This window comes from Syngnathoides biaculeatus, chromosome 2 (genome assembly GCF_019802595.1).
Source record: "Syngnathoides biaculeatus isolate LvHL_M chromosome 2, ASM1980259v1, whole genome shotgun sequence".
NCBI lineage: Eukaryota > Metazoa > Chordata > Actinopteri > Syngnathiformes > Syngnathidae > Syngnathoides > Syngnathoides biaculeatus.
The window spans coordinates 26,533,952-26,553,007 of NC_084641.1; the positions used below are offsets into that span (position 1 = coordinate 26,533,952).

At 40.9% G+C, this 19,056-nt stretch overlaps 1 protein-coding gene across 1 annotated transcript in view; it reads right to left on the reverse strand.

Moving 5' to 3' along the window:
- The window catches only part of bltp3a (bridge-like lipid transfer protein family member 3A), a 34,162-nt gene that overhangs the window by 5,988 nt on the left and 9,118 nt on the right, over nucleotides 1-19,056 (reverse strand). Inside the window, exons 6-20 of the mRNA XM_061843866.1 lie at nucleotides 17,881-18,021; nucleotides 15,757-15,927; nucleotides 15,352-15,532; nucleotides 15,185-15,271; nucleotides 10,741-10,911; nucleotides 9,630-9,775; nucleotides 6,178-6,319; nucleotides 5,844-6,037; nucleotides 4,537-5,753; nucleotides 4,248-4,432; nucleotides 2,124-2,263; nucleotides 1,851-2,001; nucleotides 1,469-1,725; nucleotides 1,248-1,356; nucleotides 1,075-1,127 (exon numbers count right to left, since the gene is read on the reverse strand). Coding sequence (XP_061699850.1) covers nucleotides 1,075-1,127; nucleotides 1,248-1,356; nucleotides 1,469-1,725; nucleotides 1,851-2,001; nucleotides 2,124-2,263; nucleotides 4,248-4,432; nucleotides 4,537-5,753; nucleotides 5,844-6,037; nucleotides 6,178-6,319; nucleotides 9,630-9,775; nucleotides 10,741-10,911; nucleotides 15,185-15,271; nucleotides 15,352-15,532; nucleotides 15,757-15,927; nucleotides 17,881-18,021 — 3,345 coding nt within the window. The remainder of the gene's footprint in view (nucleotides 1-1,074; nucleotides 1,128-1,247; nucleotides 1,357-1,468; nucleotides 1,726-1,850; nucleotides 2,002-2,123; nucleotides 2,264-4,247; nucleotides 4,433-4,536; nucleotides 5,754-5,843; nucleotides 6,038-6,177; nucleotides 6,320-9,629; nucleotides 9,776-10,740; nucleotides 10,912-15,184; nucleotides 15,272-15,351; nucleotides 15,533-15,756; nucleotides 15,928-17,880; nucleotides 18,022-19,056) is intronic.

A 19,056-nucleotide genomic window follows, 5' to 3' on the forward strand; every position in this document is an offset into this window, starting at 1 on the left:
CATACCTCCACTGGTATGTCATCAGGACCAACTGCCTTTGCATTTTTCATCCTTTGTGGTGGCTTTCTGACTTCCCCCTTACTCATCATTGCCACTTCCTGGTCTATTACTCTTCCTTCTCTCTCCTTCTCTTCATTCATCAGCTTCTCAAGGTATTCTTTCCATCTACTTAGCACACTACTGGCACCAGTCAACACATTTCCATCTCTATCCTTAATCACCCTTACCTGCCGCACATCCTTCCCATCTCCATTCCTCTGTCTGGCCAATCTGTAGAGATCCTTTTCTCCTTCTTTCGTGTCCAACCTGGTGTACATGTCTTCATATGCCTCTTGTTTAGCCTTTGCCACCTCTACCTTTGCCCCATGTCGCATCTCACTGTACTCCTTACGCCTTTCCTCAGTCCTCTCCGTGTCCCACTTCTTCTTCGCTAATCTCTTTCCTTGTATGACTTCCTGTATTTTGGAGTTCCAGCACCAAGTCTCCTTCTCCCCTTTCCTACCCGAAGACACACCAAGTACTCTCCTGCCCGTCTCTCCGATCACCTTGGCTGTAGTAGTCCAGTCTTCCCGTCCATCGAGAGCCAGTCTCACCTCTCTCCGAAAGGCTGCACAACATTCTTCCTTCCTCAAAATTTCAAATCGTCATATCATAAATGATAACGTTGAGATATTGTAATCATTTTTCTGTTACCAAACATCAACAGTTGAAAAACCCATTACCCTTGATTTATGATTCCAAACCGAGTTCAGAAATGTAATGTGTAAAAATGATGAAGCGATTAAAGGTTTTTATAACGGCCCTCTGAGGGAAACGGGAACTCCAATGTTGCCCGCGACAAAAATGAGTTTGACACCCCTGGTCCACAAGATAGGAATAATAATAATTTAAAAACAAAAATTGCAGTTGTATCAGATTGTTTTTAAGGATAAAGCAGGACCTGTACATCTCTAGAAATTGCAACATCTATAAACAAAATAAAATAAAAGGCACATTGGATCAAATTAGCTTGTGTGGATCTAACAAACGTGGCCGATGAGTGCGTATGGTTGTGCTAGCAAGGTAGTCGCTTACCTCGTGCTGGTTTTGAAGCGAGCAGGAATGGTTTAGACCGTTCAGAACCTCAGCTACAACAAATGAAGAAATGAAAAACATGAGAATTTATAATAGACGGGTGCAGATACAAAACCAGCCAAGCACCCATCGTGGTACCCAACATTTCAAGATTAAAACGCTGTTACAGCCACCTTTAAGCCTCATGATGCCATCGTCGCTGCGCTCAAGAAGGAGCTGATCAATAACAAATGTGGCTGAGGTTGGCTGAGGAGCTGTGGGATAAACTCTTGGGCTATCATCCTATTAAAAACACACAAAATGAACAACGCTCATAAAACAACACTCTACAGCCTTTTCATTAAGTTTGTGTTGATTTTTCATGGAAATGTTTCCAAATTAAAAAGGAGTTTACCTTTATAGTAATGGTTACATTGTTCAAGTGTACATTCATTGGCTGCCCATCAACACTGAACTCGTCCTCCAGAAAAGGCCCAATGTTGGCAACGGTGGATGTTAACAGCTCGACTTGACAGTCTTGCACTCTTACATCCAGCAGACCCAAAAACTCGGTCGTTTCATTGTGTCGGGCCGCACATGGACCCATTTCTGCTCGCATACACACAGCAGGAGCCGCTCTGACACCGTGTCCATTCTGCTTGTGGGAAGGAGCTACACAAAAGGAAAGTAATGGGCAAAGCAGAGAAATGTATCTCCTAAATCGGCTGACCATATAATGTACACACTGTCAATGTTGCGTCATTCACGGTATGCCTGCTAGCAGCAGTCCAAGTTACCTTGAATGAGACCAGCTAGCAGGTCAAAAACCCTGACGTTGCCCATCTGTACCAAGCTTAGATTCTGGGCTTCAAGAGCAATAACTTGATCCTCTCCCCTTATTTCCATCGTGCAGCATGTTCCATTCAGAATTAGTAATAACACTGAGGACTGTAAGGACCGTAAATCAAAAAAAAATTCTTCTGCTTAATTGCATTTCAGATAAAGACAAGAATAATCTATTATGAAAACAAAATGTGCTAAGCAACGCCATCCTTAACATAAAAACCTACCATATCTGCAGATGCATCCTCTATACTGAATGACAAAGAGCTGCTGAGCTCAGCTGATGACCCTCCCTCTGTGCCAAGGGCAGGGCTGCCTCGGCTCCCTGAAGGGTTGACACCGAGCCGTGCAGAATCTACACATGACTCTGGAGAGAAACGTTAAACAACACATTCAGGGGGCCGGATTTACAAAAACGTTTCCACACACAATGATGGAGCAAACTTGCACACAAACAGAAGTGGAAGCTGATACGCTATCAGGCAGTACCGAGGATTGTGTCCGCCAAACGTGCAAAACGCCTCGCAATTAATTTTCCGTATTTCTTTCAGAATGTGTGTCTCTAAATATCGTGTCTGAACAACAGGTGCAAACGGGCCTTGCTGTGCGAAACGATGACGGAGGTTATTGTGGCAGGGATAAGTTGTAGGCAAAATGAGAGGCGACGGAGACGGATCTTTTCTGCTCATTAAAACATTTTTTGATATGCCAGAAACAAAAAATATGGAAAGTTATTGAGCTTTTAAATGATCAATGAGCTGACTTGGAGCCTTGTGTCTTGGCCATTTTCTCCCGCTCTGATAATTGGTGCTGCGCTGACTTCTCTTTCGTGTGTGATGTCCCAAGTTTGAAATTAAATCTTATGTAGGGTGGCCAAACACATCTGATTCCCACAAACTCATGTGCAACTTGCTCCCCTCTCAGAAAAGAAGTTTATATTCCATAATTGTGGGCACACACATTCCTTGAAAGTCCAAGATAAGAGTGAATTTAAAGGGGTAATTTTTTGCCTCTTCCACTAGAACTTCCAGTTCTATCACTTCAAACTTAATTTTTCGCATACACTAAGTGCTCTTCCTAATATTCCAAGTGCCTACGATGGATTCAGGCTTGCGGAAGACCGCACGTACAACTAAATCTGAACAATATCAACAAACACATAATTCCGTGTACATATCCTTCCGTGAAATACTTGAGACCTCTCTATAGAACTCTCTTGGACAAGTCTGACGCATTTGGCAAAAAACATACCCCAATATTATCTGGAATATCGAAGAGAGAATCAACTTCAAATATTTTGTTCAATTGCCATTTTGGAAGCTTGTGGGACATGGCTAAGGGGGCGGAGCTTAAGATCGCCATCGGAAAGGTCCATTGACCCCTGAACGTACAAACTTAATTTGAAGGACTGTTGCAAAACAGTTTTGATTGAGAAATGCTTTAAGTTCCACATATATAGTTGAAAACAAATATTTACATAACAGGATAAGCTACGAAAAGACGTATTTCCCCACCAACACTCGAGTTGTACGATCATTAGTATTATAAACATGATTTAGATTTACTAAATGGCAGAATAACGAAAAGATTACTTTCCTCAAAAACTCTCTTCAAATTCAGAGTTAACATTCTGTAAGATGACTGCGTTTAAACAATTCGGGAAAACCCCAGATGATGTAATGCGAGGGAATACGTTTATTGACAATCTCACTTAATGAGAGACAAGACTGTGGGTGTATTTGAAGACACACCTGGAACACAGTGCTTCCTTGTGTAACCATCGAGGAAATAAAGTCAAATGAAATCAGGCAAGACAACGCAGAGAATTGTGGGCTTGAACATCTCCGGTTCATCCTTATGTGCAATAGATAGATACAAAGTACACGAAGGTGCCAAATTCATCTGTTCAGACAATTACCCCAAAGTACAAACACCATGAGAATGTGTGTCCCAAAGATAAACATGCTTTGGTCTAAAATGTGCATATCAACTGCGGAACAAACGTAAAATATCTTGTGAAGATAACATCTAAAATAGTTTGTCATAATTCACACTAAAACGATTATTGTATCGACATGGGCCGAAAGGCGACTGTCAGGAAGAAGGCATTTCTCATAAAGAAACATCAAATTCCCAGATTACAAATGCACACAATGACAACGACCTGAATTTTTGGAGACAAAAGAAATACTGAAGCGACATCTCAAGACATCAGCCAGGAATTTAGGCATGGGCGCAAGTGGCTTTTCTAAAAGGACAATGCCCTGAAGCCGCTTCAGTCCAGTGCGACTGCATTGCTCACAATGTTGCAGACGTAAATTGATACAGGCGAAACATTCCAAGCACAGTACCTGATTCCATGAGAACAGCAAAGTTGTCGCTGACGTCACTCCCCACAGAGAGGCTTTCATCAGGCAGACTGCCATCCAAAATGGCGCTGTCGAAGGAATGTTGGGAAGGCGAATGCTTCATCATTTGATGCCGTAGGGTAGCCACTAGGGAGGGGGAGGACTCTTCTGGATGTTGGACTTGTTCCCTGTGATGTGCAAGAACACACACTTATCAAGCGCTAATAACAGCATAATGCATGAAAAATACCTTATGTTGTTACCCGCACAGCAAGAAAGCACCAGCACTTACTTTGTGTGTGGATTGAACAGTTTGCTCATCCCAGACCCACGACTCAATATGTTAAAGGCATCCCTCGTTATTGAAAATGCGCCTTTAGTTAGGTCCAGTGAGGCGCTGATGGCATCTTTGGTCACATCTTTAGTGACATTGACAGCGCTTGTTATTTCCCCATCCAGGCTGAAGGTGGAAGACTCTCGGGAGATGACAGGGGAGTTTACAGGTGAAAGCTGGGGTGATGGAACTGGGATGTCCTCTAGGATGGTCAGCACGTCACCTTCCAGTCCTTCGACAGCCTCACATGCCTCCTCCACCATACCATCTTGCTCATCCTGATCAAATCCAGTGTGGGCTGTGCCGAGGGAAGACACGCCGTTCTCTAACGTGTTGCCCCCAGGGATCAAATCTGTACCGTGATGAGATGGGGAGATGTCAGAGTCTGTAAGACTGGGACTGTCAGTCTCCAGGTTATGGGGGACCTCCTCCTCAGGCTCTGTGCCAGCTGGTGGTAAGAGAAGACCCACTTCCACAGAGTCCAACAGCAGGGCAAAACAAACTGTAGCGGGTTCTGACTTTGTGTCACAACTCTGCTTAATGTCCTTTAGATCCTGACTTAATTCCACCCCCAAACGTGCCAAGGAATCCTTCATTCTCAACAAGGCCACATACTGGTAGTGGTTAAGCCACATCTTGACTGGAGTGATCACATGGCCCATGACATGGACACAGGCAAGTGAAGGATCTTTGTGCAGAAGTTGTTCTGATGGGTTCTGATTAGGGCTGGTGGGGGAATATGATGAACCCCTGAACCAGGCAGCAGGCTGACAAATCCATATAGACATAGCAAAGGGTTCCACAAAAGGGAGTGTTTTGCCTTTGGGGAGTCTTCGAGTTCCATCAAAACCTAGCGCAACACGTGACAAGCTTAGTGACCAAACATCTTGGAATCGTAATTGTTTTGTAACAGTCGGTGAAAGAGTCTCTTGAGAGTGCTGGAAGAAGACGGACGGTATACCGCAGAAGGCACTGCGGTCTCTGGGGTAAGGACAGGGTGGCTTAGGCTGGAAAAAAGAACAGCTTGCGAAGGTGTCGCAGGTATTGCCGAGGTCACCTCTGGAGCCATGGGGGCAATGGCGAGTGTTGCTGAACGCCATCTGAGGTACAGTCACAAAAAGGGACTGAGGACGCTCTGGATGGTCCAAAATAGAAGAATCAAGCGGAATCATCACCTAGGGAAAGTAACACACATACATAGATAGATCTATAAGTAAGTGTTAAAATACTAAACAAATGAAAAAAAAAAAAAAATCAGAATTCACCTTGAGTTGGGTGGCATCCATTCGGACGTCAACATGCTCATCTGCTTTGCTGCCATCTTGCAAATGGTAAAAAGCTTTGACCTGGTCCAGTGTGTGAAGCAGTCCTCTTGAAAACAAGTTAATCCACAAGACGCTTTCTGGGTCAACACACAGCTGGAGGCCGTTTACCTGGGCGTACAGATTTGAGGTTGGCACTGGAAGTAGAAAACAAGGCAATTGCTCAGTTCAAATTGCACAATAGACAGATGAACAACTTCGAAGTTAAGAAGAAAAATGTACATAAATGCAAATAGATTGGAAAAGAACCAGGGTTTACCGGCGTTACGTCATTTACCTGAGAAACTGGGATTGTTCGGAAAGTAGTATTCAGTAAATTGGAGATGAACTGCTGGAATATTATCCGGCAGATGCAAAGCTTTACGATTACATGACAACAAAGGCTGGTTTTTCTTCTTTTGGCGGCTCTTTGTATACACCTGGATAGAAACAAATGAAAAAAAAAAAAAAAAAAAAAAATCAAGAGATTTGAGAAATTTCATGAATTGAGGCACTTATGTGTTAACCCATTCGTGGGCAGCGTCCCATTTTTGGGACATCGTGATTTTCACACATTATATCCTTCAGTATATCAAAATATTTAAACGTTTTAATCTGAATCCATAATTTGGTATCAGGAGAGGATAACTCATCGGTCAAAGTTAGCACGGAGTTATTTCCCTTTCCTTCCTGACCCAACACGGCTGCCTCAAGTACAAATTGAGCATTTTAAAAGAGAAGAAAGGGAGAATAAGTTTGTCTTCAAAATGCTAATCCATCAGGATTATTATTGCATAATTGTTGTTCTAGAATAAGAATTAATTAATAAACATATCTGTAGTATGTACAACTTCACAAAACTGATAACATACCTGCAAGAGGGTACATCTTTTTTGGCCTTAACTTAACCATAAACGAAAAATAAGTGTTATTTCCTTGATTGTGGCCTGTTACAAGACTTTTATCTCAATAAGGTAAAAAATTGCCACCCTTCCCATGAATGGGTTGAGTAAGAAAATGTATGCAGGAAGGGGGTAGCAGGAGGCGGATAATTGAGGTTAGACATGAATATTTGCTTTTACAAAAAAACAAACATTTCCCAGCAGGGTCTCACTATGTGTGAAGCAGAATGAAAGGTCCTTAGAATAACCTTGAAAATAACAAAACTACATCTGAAACACACTGGGAAAAAAAACAATTTTAAACAATACATTCCCTGCACATTAACATTTTGTATACTAACATTGTTTATTAGCAAAGTCCATAGATGAACAGAGGGCATTAATGTTAGTCATGCATAGCACGGCAAAGTATTTAAAATTTAGAAGAAAATAATGGCCACATAGGATGTAATATACCAGTTATTCGATAGACAGACTCACGCCGGATGATCATTTGTGGCCCCTGAACTTTCTAAGATCACATGAGATTGAGCATTCAAGAGTACAAGTAGTCGTATGGCCCTAAGCCACATTTCACTCTGCATAGCGAAGTGCCCAGTCAACCAGAACCAACCCATTCATCGTGAGGCAGTGAGCCGCATGGGAGGCGTTTCCCACTTGAAAAATGTTTTCCAGTACTATGCATTTATGTTGGGTCAGCAAGTGTAAATCAGGATTTGTCTCCATGCCAACGACACACAGATTGCCTGAAGAAAAGACTCCAAAGTAATTTGTTGTTAGGACAAATGTTCTTCACTACAATGTTTTTTTTGTCTAGATTTGTATATTTCATATTTAAGTGACAATGTCACAATGACTGGATGGACGCAACACAGTTTTGTTCAGCTGTGTATGACTAAGCGAGTAGGAACATACAGGTGCACTTTAAATGCCATTTTATAACAAAATTAGCATTAATTGTAGTTTTGAACGTGATGTTAATTTGTGAAATGGACTGAGCATGGCTCACGAAGGCAGCTACTTCTGTGCTTTGTCCTTCCACCTTAATGCAGGAATTGTGATGTTAGCACTACAAATATAGCTAACTTGATGTTTTTGATAGATATCATTTGTTAATATATTTATTTGATTATTTATTCTGGGTGGCGGAGCTAGAAAAGCGTTGGCCTCACACTTCTGAGGTCCTGGGTTCAATCTTGGACTCGCCTGTGCGGAGTTTACATGTTCTCCCTGTGCGTGCGTGAGTTTTTTCCGGGCACTCCAGTTTCCTCCCACATCCCAAAAATATGCAACATTAATTGGACACTTTAAATTGCCCCTAGGTGTGATTGTGAATGCGACTGTTTCTCTCAATGTGCCCTGCCATTGGCTGGCAACCAGTTCAGGGTGTACCCCGCTTCCTGTCCATTGACAGCTGGGAAAGCCTCCAGCACTCCCTGCGACCCTTGTGAGGATAAGCGACCAAGAAAATGAATGGATGGATATTTATTCTGTTTGGGTTGACATACTAGTCTGTATTTGGTTATTCTTTTTCTCCTATTTGGTCATGCTTTTTCTCTTTAGTTCTTCTTCCTCTCATTTGTTATGTCCCCTTTCAAAAACACGAATACATAAGACACACACACACATGCACAAACACGCACAGAGTCCACTTATGGAGCACCAAGGGTAAAATCAATACATAATTTAATAAATGAATACATTAGTCATTAAGTATTCATTTCACTATGTATTTTTCAAGATCAACATTTTGAATTATTTATTGGAGTTTTTATTTAATCATCAAAGTCTGTGGCTTGGCACAGAATGGGAGTAGTGCTGATCCATGACTCATTGACAGCAAAAACAGTGGCCATTTAAGATGTATATTTCAGTCGCAATGTGACAAGGGTTGCCAAAATTATTAGTCTGTCAAATTGCAGGATCTGGTTGGAATGGCCACTTAGAACTGACTACAACACAATTGATGGGTTCCACAAAAATGTTTTTGGTGTCAGAAAAATATGTACTTTTTAGGGGAACATTTTGCTGTAATTTAGCCTTGTAAAAGAGTGGTCAGAAAGCACTTTGAAATTATAGTGAAAAAAATTTAAATTCTTTCTTCTTGCTGATTTGTTGAGGCAGCACGGTGGAGCACCTGGTTAGAGCATTGGCCTCACAGTTCTGAGTACCGGGGTCCGAATCCTGGCCTGACCTGTGTGGAGTTTGCATGTTTACCCTGTGCCTGTGTGGGTTTTGTCTGACAATTCCGGTTTCCTCCCACATAAAAAAAAAAAAAAAACAGAATTTAATTAATAACTTAATTGGAGACTCTAAATTGCCCGGAGATGTGATTGTGAGTGCGGCTGTTGTCTGTCTCTATGTGCCCTGAGATTGGCTGGCAACCAGTTCAGGGCGTATCCCGCCTCCTGCCCGATGATACCTGGGATGGGCTCCAGCACTCCCGCAATTCCTTGTGAGGTTCAGCAGCTCAGAGAATGGATAGATGGTTTATTGAGTCTGACGTCGATAAACTGACAAGTTTCAATTAAAAATACCCAACAATCACTTGTACAGGCTAAAATTGACTCGCCAAAATTATGTTATGCGTTTCAAAAGGTGTCACTTCCTCTTACAACTTGACTTAACAAGCTAAAATGCAAATTTGTAAGAAGAGCAGTCTATGCGGTATGGCAGCCGCTTGTCGTGTTGCTAATTTGAGCACTGGTGCGTCGTAACAAAACTGTGTTGTTAGCGTGAAGTCTGCAGCTGTTTTACCACGGCTTCAGTTTGCAGCTTGTTGTGATTGACCGCTTGCCGGGAGAAACAGTAAGAAGCAAATCAAATCAGAACATGATAAAAATCTTGCCTGGTGAATGTCAACATCATCCATCCGGACCACCATACAGCTTGACCGCAACCTCTTCAGTGTTACGTTTGAAGGACTTATACAGCAGTTGTTTCTGGCTGCTGGTTCTTTGTCAGAGAGGTTTGACTTTGGACTAGTTGCGCCGTCTAAATTGTGAGAGAAAAGAATGTGATTACAAGCAGACAAAATGGTTGAGTATCAATTTAGTAATCTTTAACTCATTACTTTCATTTCTTTCTGTCCTTGGGCTGTTAAAACCCCACACCATAGCAGATGTAGTCACTTTTGTTTTGTAAGTTAAAGTGTTTTGTGTATTCTGCTTCTGAGTTAGTGTTGCTGAACTGAATTTTTCACAATCAAATGGTACAATAAGTCGGTCAAAAATGTTTACAGTTTAAACAAGGCTTTTTTTTTTTATTTCAGAGAAATTGATGCAAACTAAAAAAAACAATGTTAATGTTGTTAATAAAGTTATTCTTTGATGCAAGTTGTGAGAACTATAGTTATCATTTATTTGTACTTTTCCTTAATGTTAATAAGGATACAATGTTATGCAGAGACGTACTTATAACAATTTTACTGACAAATGATAATATTTAAAGTCGCGGGAGGGGATGGTCTGAGCGCTCCCCAATGCTGAAAAGTCTGCTTGTGATGAATGCGCATGCGTTACTAACAGGGGAACTCTGGATACGTGGCAGACGCTCACTGGGAAATCCCCCGGTCTCATAGTTCCCCTTCTTCTACATAGAGGGAGCTAACATACGTTATAACCTAACCTTAAAACAAAAGCTGATAAAAAAAAAAAGATATACACGTTTATGTACATTCGCTGTGTTCATCTTTCTGAGACGTCCATAGCGAACGTGAACACTCGTCGACAAGTTGTCGAATGGCACATGTTGAAGCATGGATGGGGATGTTTCAGAATGGCAAAATATATCCGCATGCGCATTACTCACAAAGAGACTTTGCAGCATCGGGAGCGCTCCGACCGTCACACCGTAACAGAAAATAATTGAGAAGCACTGGTTTAGAGGACTGAATGAATGAATGTATGAAATCATGCACAAATTATTGTGAAATTCTAAAATGATTTCTGCATCCATACCATGAGTTCCCCTTGCAGGTGAATCATTCCGCGGCTCGCGCATCTCCGTCTGCGGACTGGGAAACCCTGACGACTCGACTCTCCTCTGGTACTCGTGCAGCAGTTTCCCTGCCCAGTGGGCCTGCGCTTCCATGGCTCGACTGTAGCGTTCCCAGTGTCGACATCCATCAGCTGTGGAAGAGCAGTTACAAAATAGCATTTAAAAGTAGCCACCAAATTTAGGCCCAATCAGCGCGGTGCCCTAACGTGACTCAAATGGACTCTTGTGAAATAATTAGTTGGTTACTGTTTGCCACCCACCAAGCACATCTACCAGTATGCTCCAACAGATAATCCGCCACCCGTTATCAGGTTTTCTGGCTCACAATACCACAAACTATTTTATTATCCATCCATTTTCTTTGCCGCTTATCCTCACGAGGGTCGCGGGGAGTGCTGGAGCCTATCCCAGCTGTCAACGGGGCAGGAGGCGGGGTACACCCTCAACTGGTTGCCAGCCAATCGCAGGGCACGAGGAGACAGTCACACTCAGAATCACACGCGGGGTAATTTAGAGTGTCCAATTAATGTTGCATGTTTTGGGGATGTGGGAGGAAACCGGAGGCACGGGAGAACATGCAAACGCCACACAGGTGGGTCCGGGATTGAACCCCGGACCTCAGAACTGTGAGGCCAACGCTTTACCAGCTGATCCATCGTACCACCCACTATTTTATTAAATATTAGATAAATAACAACCAAGAGTAAAGAAATATTGTGAAGTCTACAGTGGAACCTCGGAATTCAAATGTCTCTGAAATTGGGTTTTGTCCAAAAAACCCCGCTTTGGTTTTCAACCTAATTCTCGGTGTCCGAACATCCGAAAACCATGTCGACCCGGGGGCCCACTCGAGCAGAGCGAGAACGAATGCACACAGGGCGGTGCGAGACGATTCCCTTCTCACGTAGACTCAAGCTGTCAGTCACAGCATGCTCCCAGTGTGAGCACGTACCTTCGCTCGTGCTTTTCAAGACTGTTTTTTGTTATTTTTCCAGTAGTTTCTTTGGTATGGGCCCAAAGAAAGACAGTGGCGATACCAGCAGCGAAAAAAGGAAAGTTGAACGAACCACAGTGGATCTAATGATGCTAAGTACAGAAATGCGGTGCGTGTTTGTTACGGCTTTTGCTAGCAAGCATTGGATGGCTAAGTCGACTAATTCGACAATCCTAAAGAATAAAAAGGCAGACAGTGTTGCCAAAGGAGTGACTAGCGTGACCAAGCAAAGGCCACAAGACAATAAAAGAAATGGAGAAGCTACCGGAGGATGACTTCGGGGCAACACTTCCCCGCTCCCTCTCGAGCCATCACAATGCCACCAAAAAGGTAAATGAGACACATTTAAGTTGCTTTAAGTTGATGCAATTTTTTTATTATTATTTGAATGCAGTGTGTATATGTTTTTACATAAATAGGAATTCACTATTTGGAGGTTGGGAAGAGATTAAACTAATTTACGTAAATTCCCAAGGGAAAATGTGTCAGAAGTTCAACAACTCAGATTTTGAACACCTCAAGAGAACGAATTATGGTTATAATTCAGAGTTTTCACTGTATTTTGATTTTTGGGAGGCCACATAAATAGTGCCATGAAAAAGTTATGCCCTCCTTCTCAAATTCTTATATTTTTCCATAGTTTCCCCACTTTAATGATTATGATTATCAAAGAAATGAAAATATTTGACAAATTTAACCTAAGTAAACTTAAAATCCTGTTTTCAAATGTTTTCATTTACTCGGGTGGAAAAAAACTACTCCGAATTACCTGGCCCAGTGTGAAAAATACCCAAACATAATAATTGGTTGGGCTATCATCAGTGGCAACAACTAAAATCATTTTCTGCAAACGCTTCTTTATACTCCTATGCGTGTGCAGGCAGCAACACCTGCGTTGCATCATGTGACGGACGCATTGGCAGATGATTTAAGGATAAAGCAACCACCTGGTGAACATGCATTTCCCCTCGAAAGCCTGAGAAGAATAGGTCATTGAACACATTGTTCAGAAGAACAGTGTACTTTGATTAAAAGGTTGATTGGAGAGGGGAAACCTTGTAAAAAGGAGCAAAAAAATTATAGGCTGTTCAGCTTAAATGATCTCTCATGCCTTGAAATTGAGAGTAAAAGCAGAGATACACGGCAGAAAAATGGAAGACAACCATCAAATTGGATTGCAGAATAATCAGACAATGATCAGCTCCAGGATGATGGGAGACAGTGATGGGAGTTGCCTGTAAGTACTGTGGATGAGACATCTCTGTCTAGATAATCTATTTACAGGAATCCCCTGCAAAGTCCCTTTGTTTTTTTGTATTAAAAAAATGTGAAGAAGGGGATACAATTTGCCAAATAATACAGTAATCCCTCATTTTTTGCGGTTAATTGGTACCAGACCCACCCACGAAAAGTGAAAAACTGCAAAGTATGGGGTAAATGGCATTTTTTTTTTTTTTTTTTGCTTCAAAGGTCCTTGTCGTCTTGCTACGGATGCCGCATTATACCCTGGCAATGCAGCTTCCCGTTACAGTACTGTACGAATGTATTCTTGTGTAGTTTTTTTCCTTATTTCATTCTTTTCATTATTTTTTTCTTCATTGGTCCATTCTGTCAAGCCGGGGATGGCGCAGTAGTACGTAGCGATCCGGCATTTCCCCCCCCAGAAATTCGCAATGCACTGAATCAGCGATAGGTGAAATAGAGAGGGATTACTGTACAGGTACATAGAGTGGTTAAAAAAAAAAAAAAAAACGTTTACATTTACATTTCATTATGATACTCGATGTCTTGTTACACATTTATCTGAATTACGGTAATGTGTGCCACTAACCTGAGCTCCCTGACCTGGTCGCGGGAGTTTGCCATTTTACAATTGTTAGCATAACATATTGGTTGCTACTGCACCAAACATCAGAAACGGCTGCCTGTGAGTTTGCTTTAACTTAAACTACGACAAAAAATGTCGACTACAAGGGTTAGATATATGCAGCCGCTTGTAAAAGAAAAGTGTCATCAGTCCTGCCGAAGAAGCATTGTTAGCTTCAGTTATTGTCTCGAGGCTATCCCGAATACAGCCCCATTTATAAAGTCAGGCGTTGCTTGTCGCGGTTTCCCCTTGCATCATCAGAACATCCTGTCTTGGACTAGATGTTTCAATAATGAAAGTATTGCAGACAGTCACCAAAAGTTGTGAACCAACTGTATTATTATGTCACATGCTAAAACGCTAGCAGCTCCAGTGCACAAGATGAAGGCTATTTATACTATTTTTATTCAATTTATTATTGTATTTGTTTCATGTCTTTGAAATTGTCTCACTACTGAAAAGATTTTTGACAAGAAAATACAGTTTGCTGGTGTACCCAAAGTGGATTTAAGAATAAAAAATCTATTATTTAAAAAACGAAAACAATTTGTAGTTCATTAATAATTCAAATGGCTTATTTTCTATTCCGTATTCATAATTGCTCTCTAACCAAGCAAAACTATGGTTAATACAAATACTGGATTATGCAATAAAAGTTTTAGTCTGGGTGGCAACAACCTCTAAAAACAGTTTTTTTTTAACTTAAAAAGCTTTCAAATCCTTTTGCTGAAAATATGATTAAATTTTTTTGTATTTAATTATCCCAATATTGTTACTATTGTTGGTACCAGGCCCAACTGCAACTGGCAAAAATCAACAAAATAATTAACCCTCAATTGCTATGATTATTTTTTCCCAATTATCTGTCATGAAAGAAAATAATATGAAAAAAGTGACATTCTGCAAAAACCAGTGCATATGTTCCCCCCCAAAAAAGTGAAAAGGTGAATCTGGCAATAGGTGATTCCACTAATGCTTTACCCCATCACAGGCTATTGAAGGTCCACTGTCATGAAATGCGTGATTTTTACCATGTTATTAATGAAAAAAAGGCAGTTGGTATGGACCCATCTGTTTTTTCACCACAAAACATGATTTTGGCGTATATGGCTTTTTGTAACTCCCGCCATGAAAATCCTCTCAGGGATTTTTTTTCGAGAAGAAGCAGGAATTGACATCCATTGGACGGGGAGGCGGTATGGCCGCGCCGTCGTCATCGCGGCTGTGTGACGTCACGGACAGAAGATGCAGCCAATATGGCTACCACTTGAATGTCGAATGAGACTTCCGCACCTTTGCGCATGGATGACGTTCTCTCTGTTCATATTTATTTTTTTGTACAGACATTGAAGTGAATAATATTATATGTATTGTTCATTACAATATCATTTTTGAATATTTATAGGCATGACACTAGACCTTTAATATATGTGCTGTACTATGAACTGTGTGTTCTCTCATAGAACAGCAAGTCACAAATGCGTATGTGGCAGGACATTGTTAAACTAAGGGCAGTAAAATAAGGAGGGTTCACCCCACTCACCAGGTCTGTGAACAGGATAGTAGTCAAAGCCCAACTTTCTGAAGGTCAGCTGCATTGCGCCTTGCACACCTGGCGGTTCTTCTACATCTGCCAATATATTGTCGCTTTAGTAGAGTGATTGTGCTTTCGAAGATCATTGTATTTTTATGTAACTCTGTCCTGTTTACCTTCAGCCATTGACGAACTGTCATTGCATACATGTAGGTCTAAGCGGGAAATGAAAGTGTGGTAAGAAGATTCTTTCACGTCAAAGCGATCAAAATATTGACTCATGTTGTTTGAGGAGCCAGTTGGAGGGGACGTTAACTCTGTCCAAAGATTGTGAAGCCCAGGTGATGGAGGAGCAGTCTACAATACACAACAGGGGAGTATATCTAGTAACAAAAAAACACTTGGAAGCTAGTGTTCACCTTGTTGAATAATGTAATGCAATATGAAAAACTTGATTTAAAAAAAAAAAAAGCACATGGAATTGTAATTTGCAATATTTCAACAATGGTTTTCAGATGAAATACTATCTCTGAGTTGTTTTTTTTTTTAAGTTTCATTGACTAAATTACAATAGGCAGAACCTGCAGGGACTCTGCAGTCATGGTCTTCCTCTGCTGAGCCGATTTCTCCATAGCCTCACTGAGGGACTTGGCATAGCGGATGATGGCTTTGAGCTGAGAGTCGGTCAGCACCCACAACAAGTCATCCAGAATAAAAAGCAGCTTCGAGGCCAACACATTGCAGTCTTTTATCTGGATGGAACAATGAAGAATTTGTGACCCAAATGCACAGATTGAAGAGAAAATACTTTTTATGCACTTTGTATCCTCAAATTCACATTACATTATTTTAAATGAAAGAAATATAATTCTCAGGGATCCCAGCAATGGTATAAAAAGGAGGAACGGGAGGAAAAAAAAGGAGGAATGGGCCAGGATTCGAGCAGAGTACTGTCAGAAGCTCTTGGAAGGTTACCCAAAACGTTGATACAAGTCATGCAGTTTAAAGGAAATGCTGTTCAATAGGAAAAGTATATTTTTACCTCGAAGAAAATAACATAAAATTCTCTAAGAATTTCTCAATCTCATGATTGTGGCTGTTTACAAAATTAAATTATTTTGGTGATCCTACCTGACACAGACAGCCTACATCGTTTGTTTTCACTTAGTTTCATGTTCTGTCATCTAATTTTGAAATTTCCATCTTTTAAGCGAAGGCATCCTTGCTCTCATTTCCATGTATTTCTTCAAAGTATCTCTAGTTATTGCCAAGGCACAATGAAGTGAGGACCCATTGTACACAGTAAAGTGTCACTACTGTATATTGAGAGTTTACCTATTAAGGATTGATATCGCTTACAATTCAGCATGTAACAGGATTTCTTACGTTTTTTTTATTTTTGTACAAAAAAAAAAATTCAACCCTGAAATATGAGAAACTAAAGAAAATTAAAACAAATGGAATAACTGTACAGTCAAAAGCTAAGTTTTGCTGAGCACTGAGATTAAGCACTGTGATTTTTGAATGTCTCTGAACGCATCGCTTCCTTGTGCAGAGAAGCCGAGTTTGGTGATAGTTGACATCTCAGAAACTGTGTCGTTACTTTATCAATACATGTGAGAAAAATAACCCAACATCTCGTCGTGTATCATCTGAAGATGTTAAAATACTTTGTTTGTGCTGGCAGCTGGCGGGAGAGGAAGATGCTCGCAGTAGCTGCAAACTACCAGTAGAGATGCTTGTTTGAAGGAAGACAATTTGCACCAGTCTACAGCCATGATAATTGTCTGAAAGCATTGGTCCCTTTCTCAAATTCGTATATTTTTGCCTAGTTTCACTCCTTTAAGGTTTAAGACCCTCAAGCAAATGTAAATAGTTATGTATAACCCAAATTAATTTTAATCTAAAGAGAGAATTAATATGTTCAGGAGAAATAACAATTAAAAGTTACTGTACCTGGCCCTGAGTGAAAAAGTAACTATCTCAGTTGTTAAATCATGAATTAGCTACGGTAAATCACAATCTTTAGCTGATTTTCACTCATCCCACCCAAAACTCCAGACCTATTCAATCAAGAAATCCCAACCCCACAAAATCAAGGTAAAAAAAGGTAAAGGTAAAAAAAAAAAATGCAACAAAATGACACGATCCAGTCAGTGAAAAGGCACATATAGACGCTGTCACTGCACCAAAGTCAGGCGAGTCAGATTTTAATTCCTGTTTGAAGAGCACTTTGTATGAAAAGGCCTTACAAATAAAGTTTGTTTGATTGATTGGCAATTTCTTTCGGTGTTTACGCTTTCGGTCAAGAATTTTCATTTTGGTGCATCACGAGTTTTAATGATTCTTTTTTTGTAACATGGCCTTTGCAAAAGTAATTTCAACCCCGTGTGTGTTGCACAAGAAATGAAAAAAAAAAATGCTATGATACTATAGTTAAAGGGATCCCTGAATCATGTATTTACTCGTACATACATTTATACAAATTAATGTAAAATTAAAAAGAGCGTGAGGAAGACCAAAGAAAAGGTTGATTGATGTTGTGAGGGAGGACATGAGGACAGCGAGAGGAAGATGCACAAGATGGGCTTAGATGGAAAAAGATGACACGCTGTGGCGACCCCTAACAGGATTCGCCGAAAGTAAAAGAAGAAGAATGGAAAATTAATGTGAAAAGGATAATATAATATAGCAGTTTGTCTCACTCTGCGTTTTAGAGCGATGCGAATGCGTCCTTGGTTAGTGATGAGGCGTAACGGGGTGCTCCCCAAATCCTGGTCATCACTCTCGATGGCGTCTGCCTCGATGCGCAAAGTCTGCCAATTAATTTCCTTGAACGTCAACACCTGAATAGGATGAATAAGCAACACAGTCAGCAGTCAAACATGACATTCATCAGCAGGAAGAGGATGTGGAACTGATCAAGTAGGTATAATGGGCACACAAGTATTGAAATCCCCAGCATGCTCAGCGGCATTGTACATACAGTCGTTGTGGTGTTATATAAATTATGTATTTTTGGGTGTGTTAGTTATTCCCTAAAACTGACTGTGTCTCCATTCCCCCACTTTTCCGCATTGTTGTTTGTGAACTGTAAATTATTTTGCACTAGGAGTGACCGCCGCATCATGACCAATGACCCTCATTGTTTCTCACTCATGCGGTGTAGTGAAAGGTTGTCAGCTTTATTGTATGTTTGAAGTAAAGGACGCCCTCAAAGCCACACTGCCTCTTTCCTTTCAACTCACTGTTGACGCATCGGTGTCAGAATTCTGATGGATGGTCAGCGTGCAGAAGGAGTGCCGCGAGGGAAACTTTCATCAATGCTTGTCTATAGATTAGCTTTTTACAATTTACATTTGTGTCAGTAGTTTTGGGAGAATTGAGTTTCCATTCAATGTAGTGACTATTCTTTGACATAACTTGCTTTGTACCTTCACCTGGGATGGTCTTTGCTCCTAAAGCCGAAGTAGTCTCATACTGCAGATGTGTTATTGATTTTAGCCACTAGTTGTTCATTGTTTTCATCCTCTTTAATGTCCTCTTCCTTTGCATTTGAGATTCTTCCTCTGCCTACTGTTAGTGAGAAGCTCATTGTGACGCCAATAGAATACCAGTATCTAGGATGGATGCCAATGTGCATTTAAGGTCATGTCTGATTTGTCATACTTCGATAAATGCCACACAAGTGAAATAAAGCTGATAATACAATATGAATGGATGAATTTATCAAACATATTTGCCACACAAATTTTGCCTGTGCCATTTTCGCAATAATATTTCTTCGGCCCTCGAAGGACGCCCACGTCCAGGTTACTGACAGCCCCGCGGCATCAACCACAGCACAGAATGTGGAGGACATCGACCCAGCGCAGTTCCAG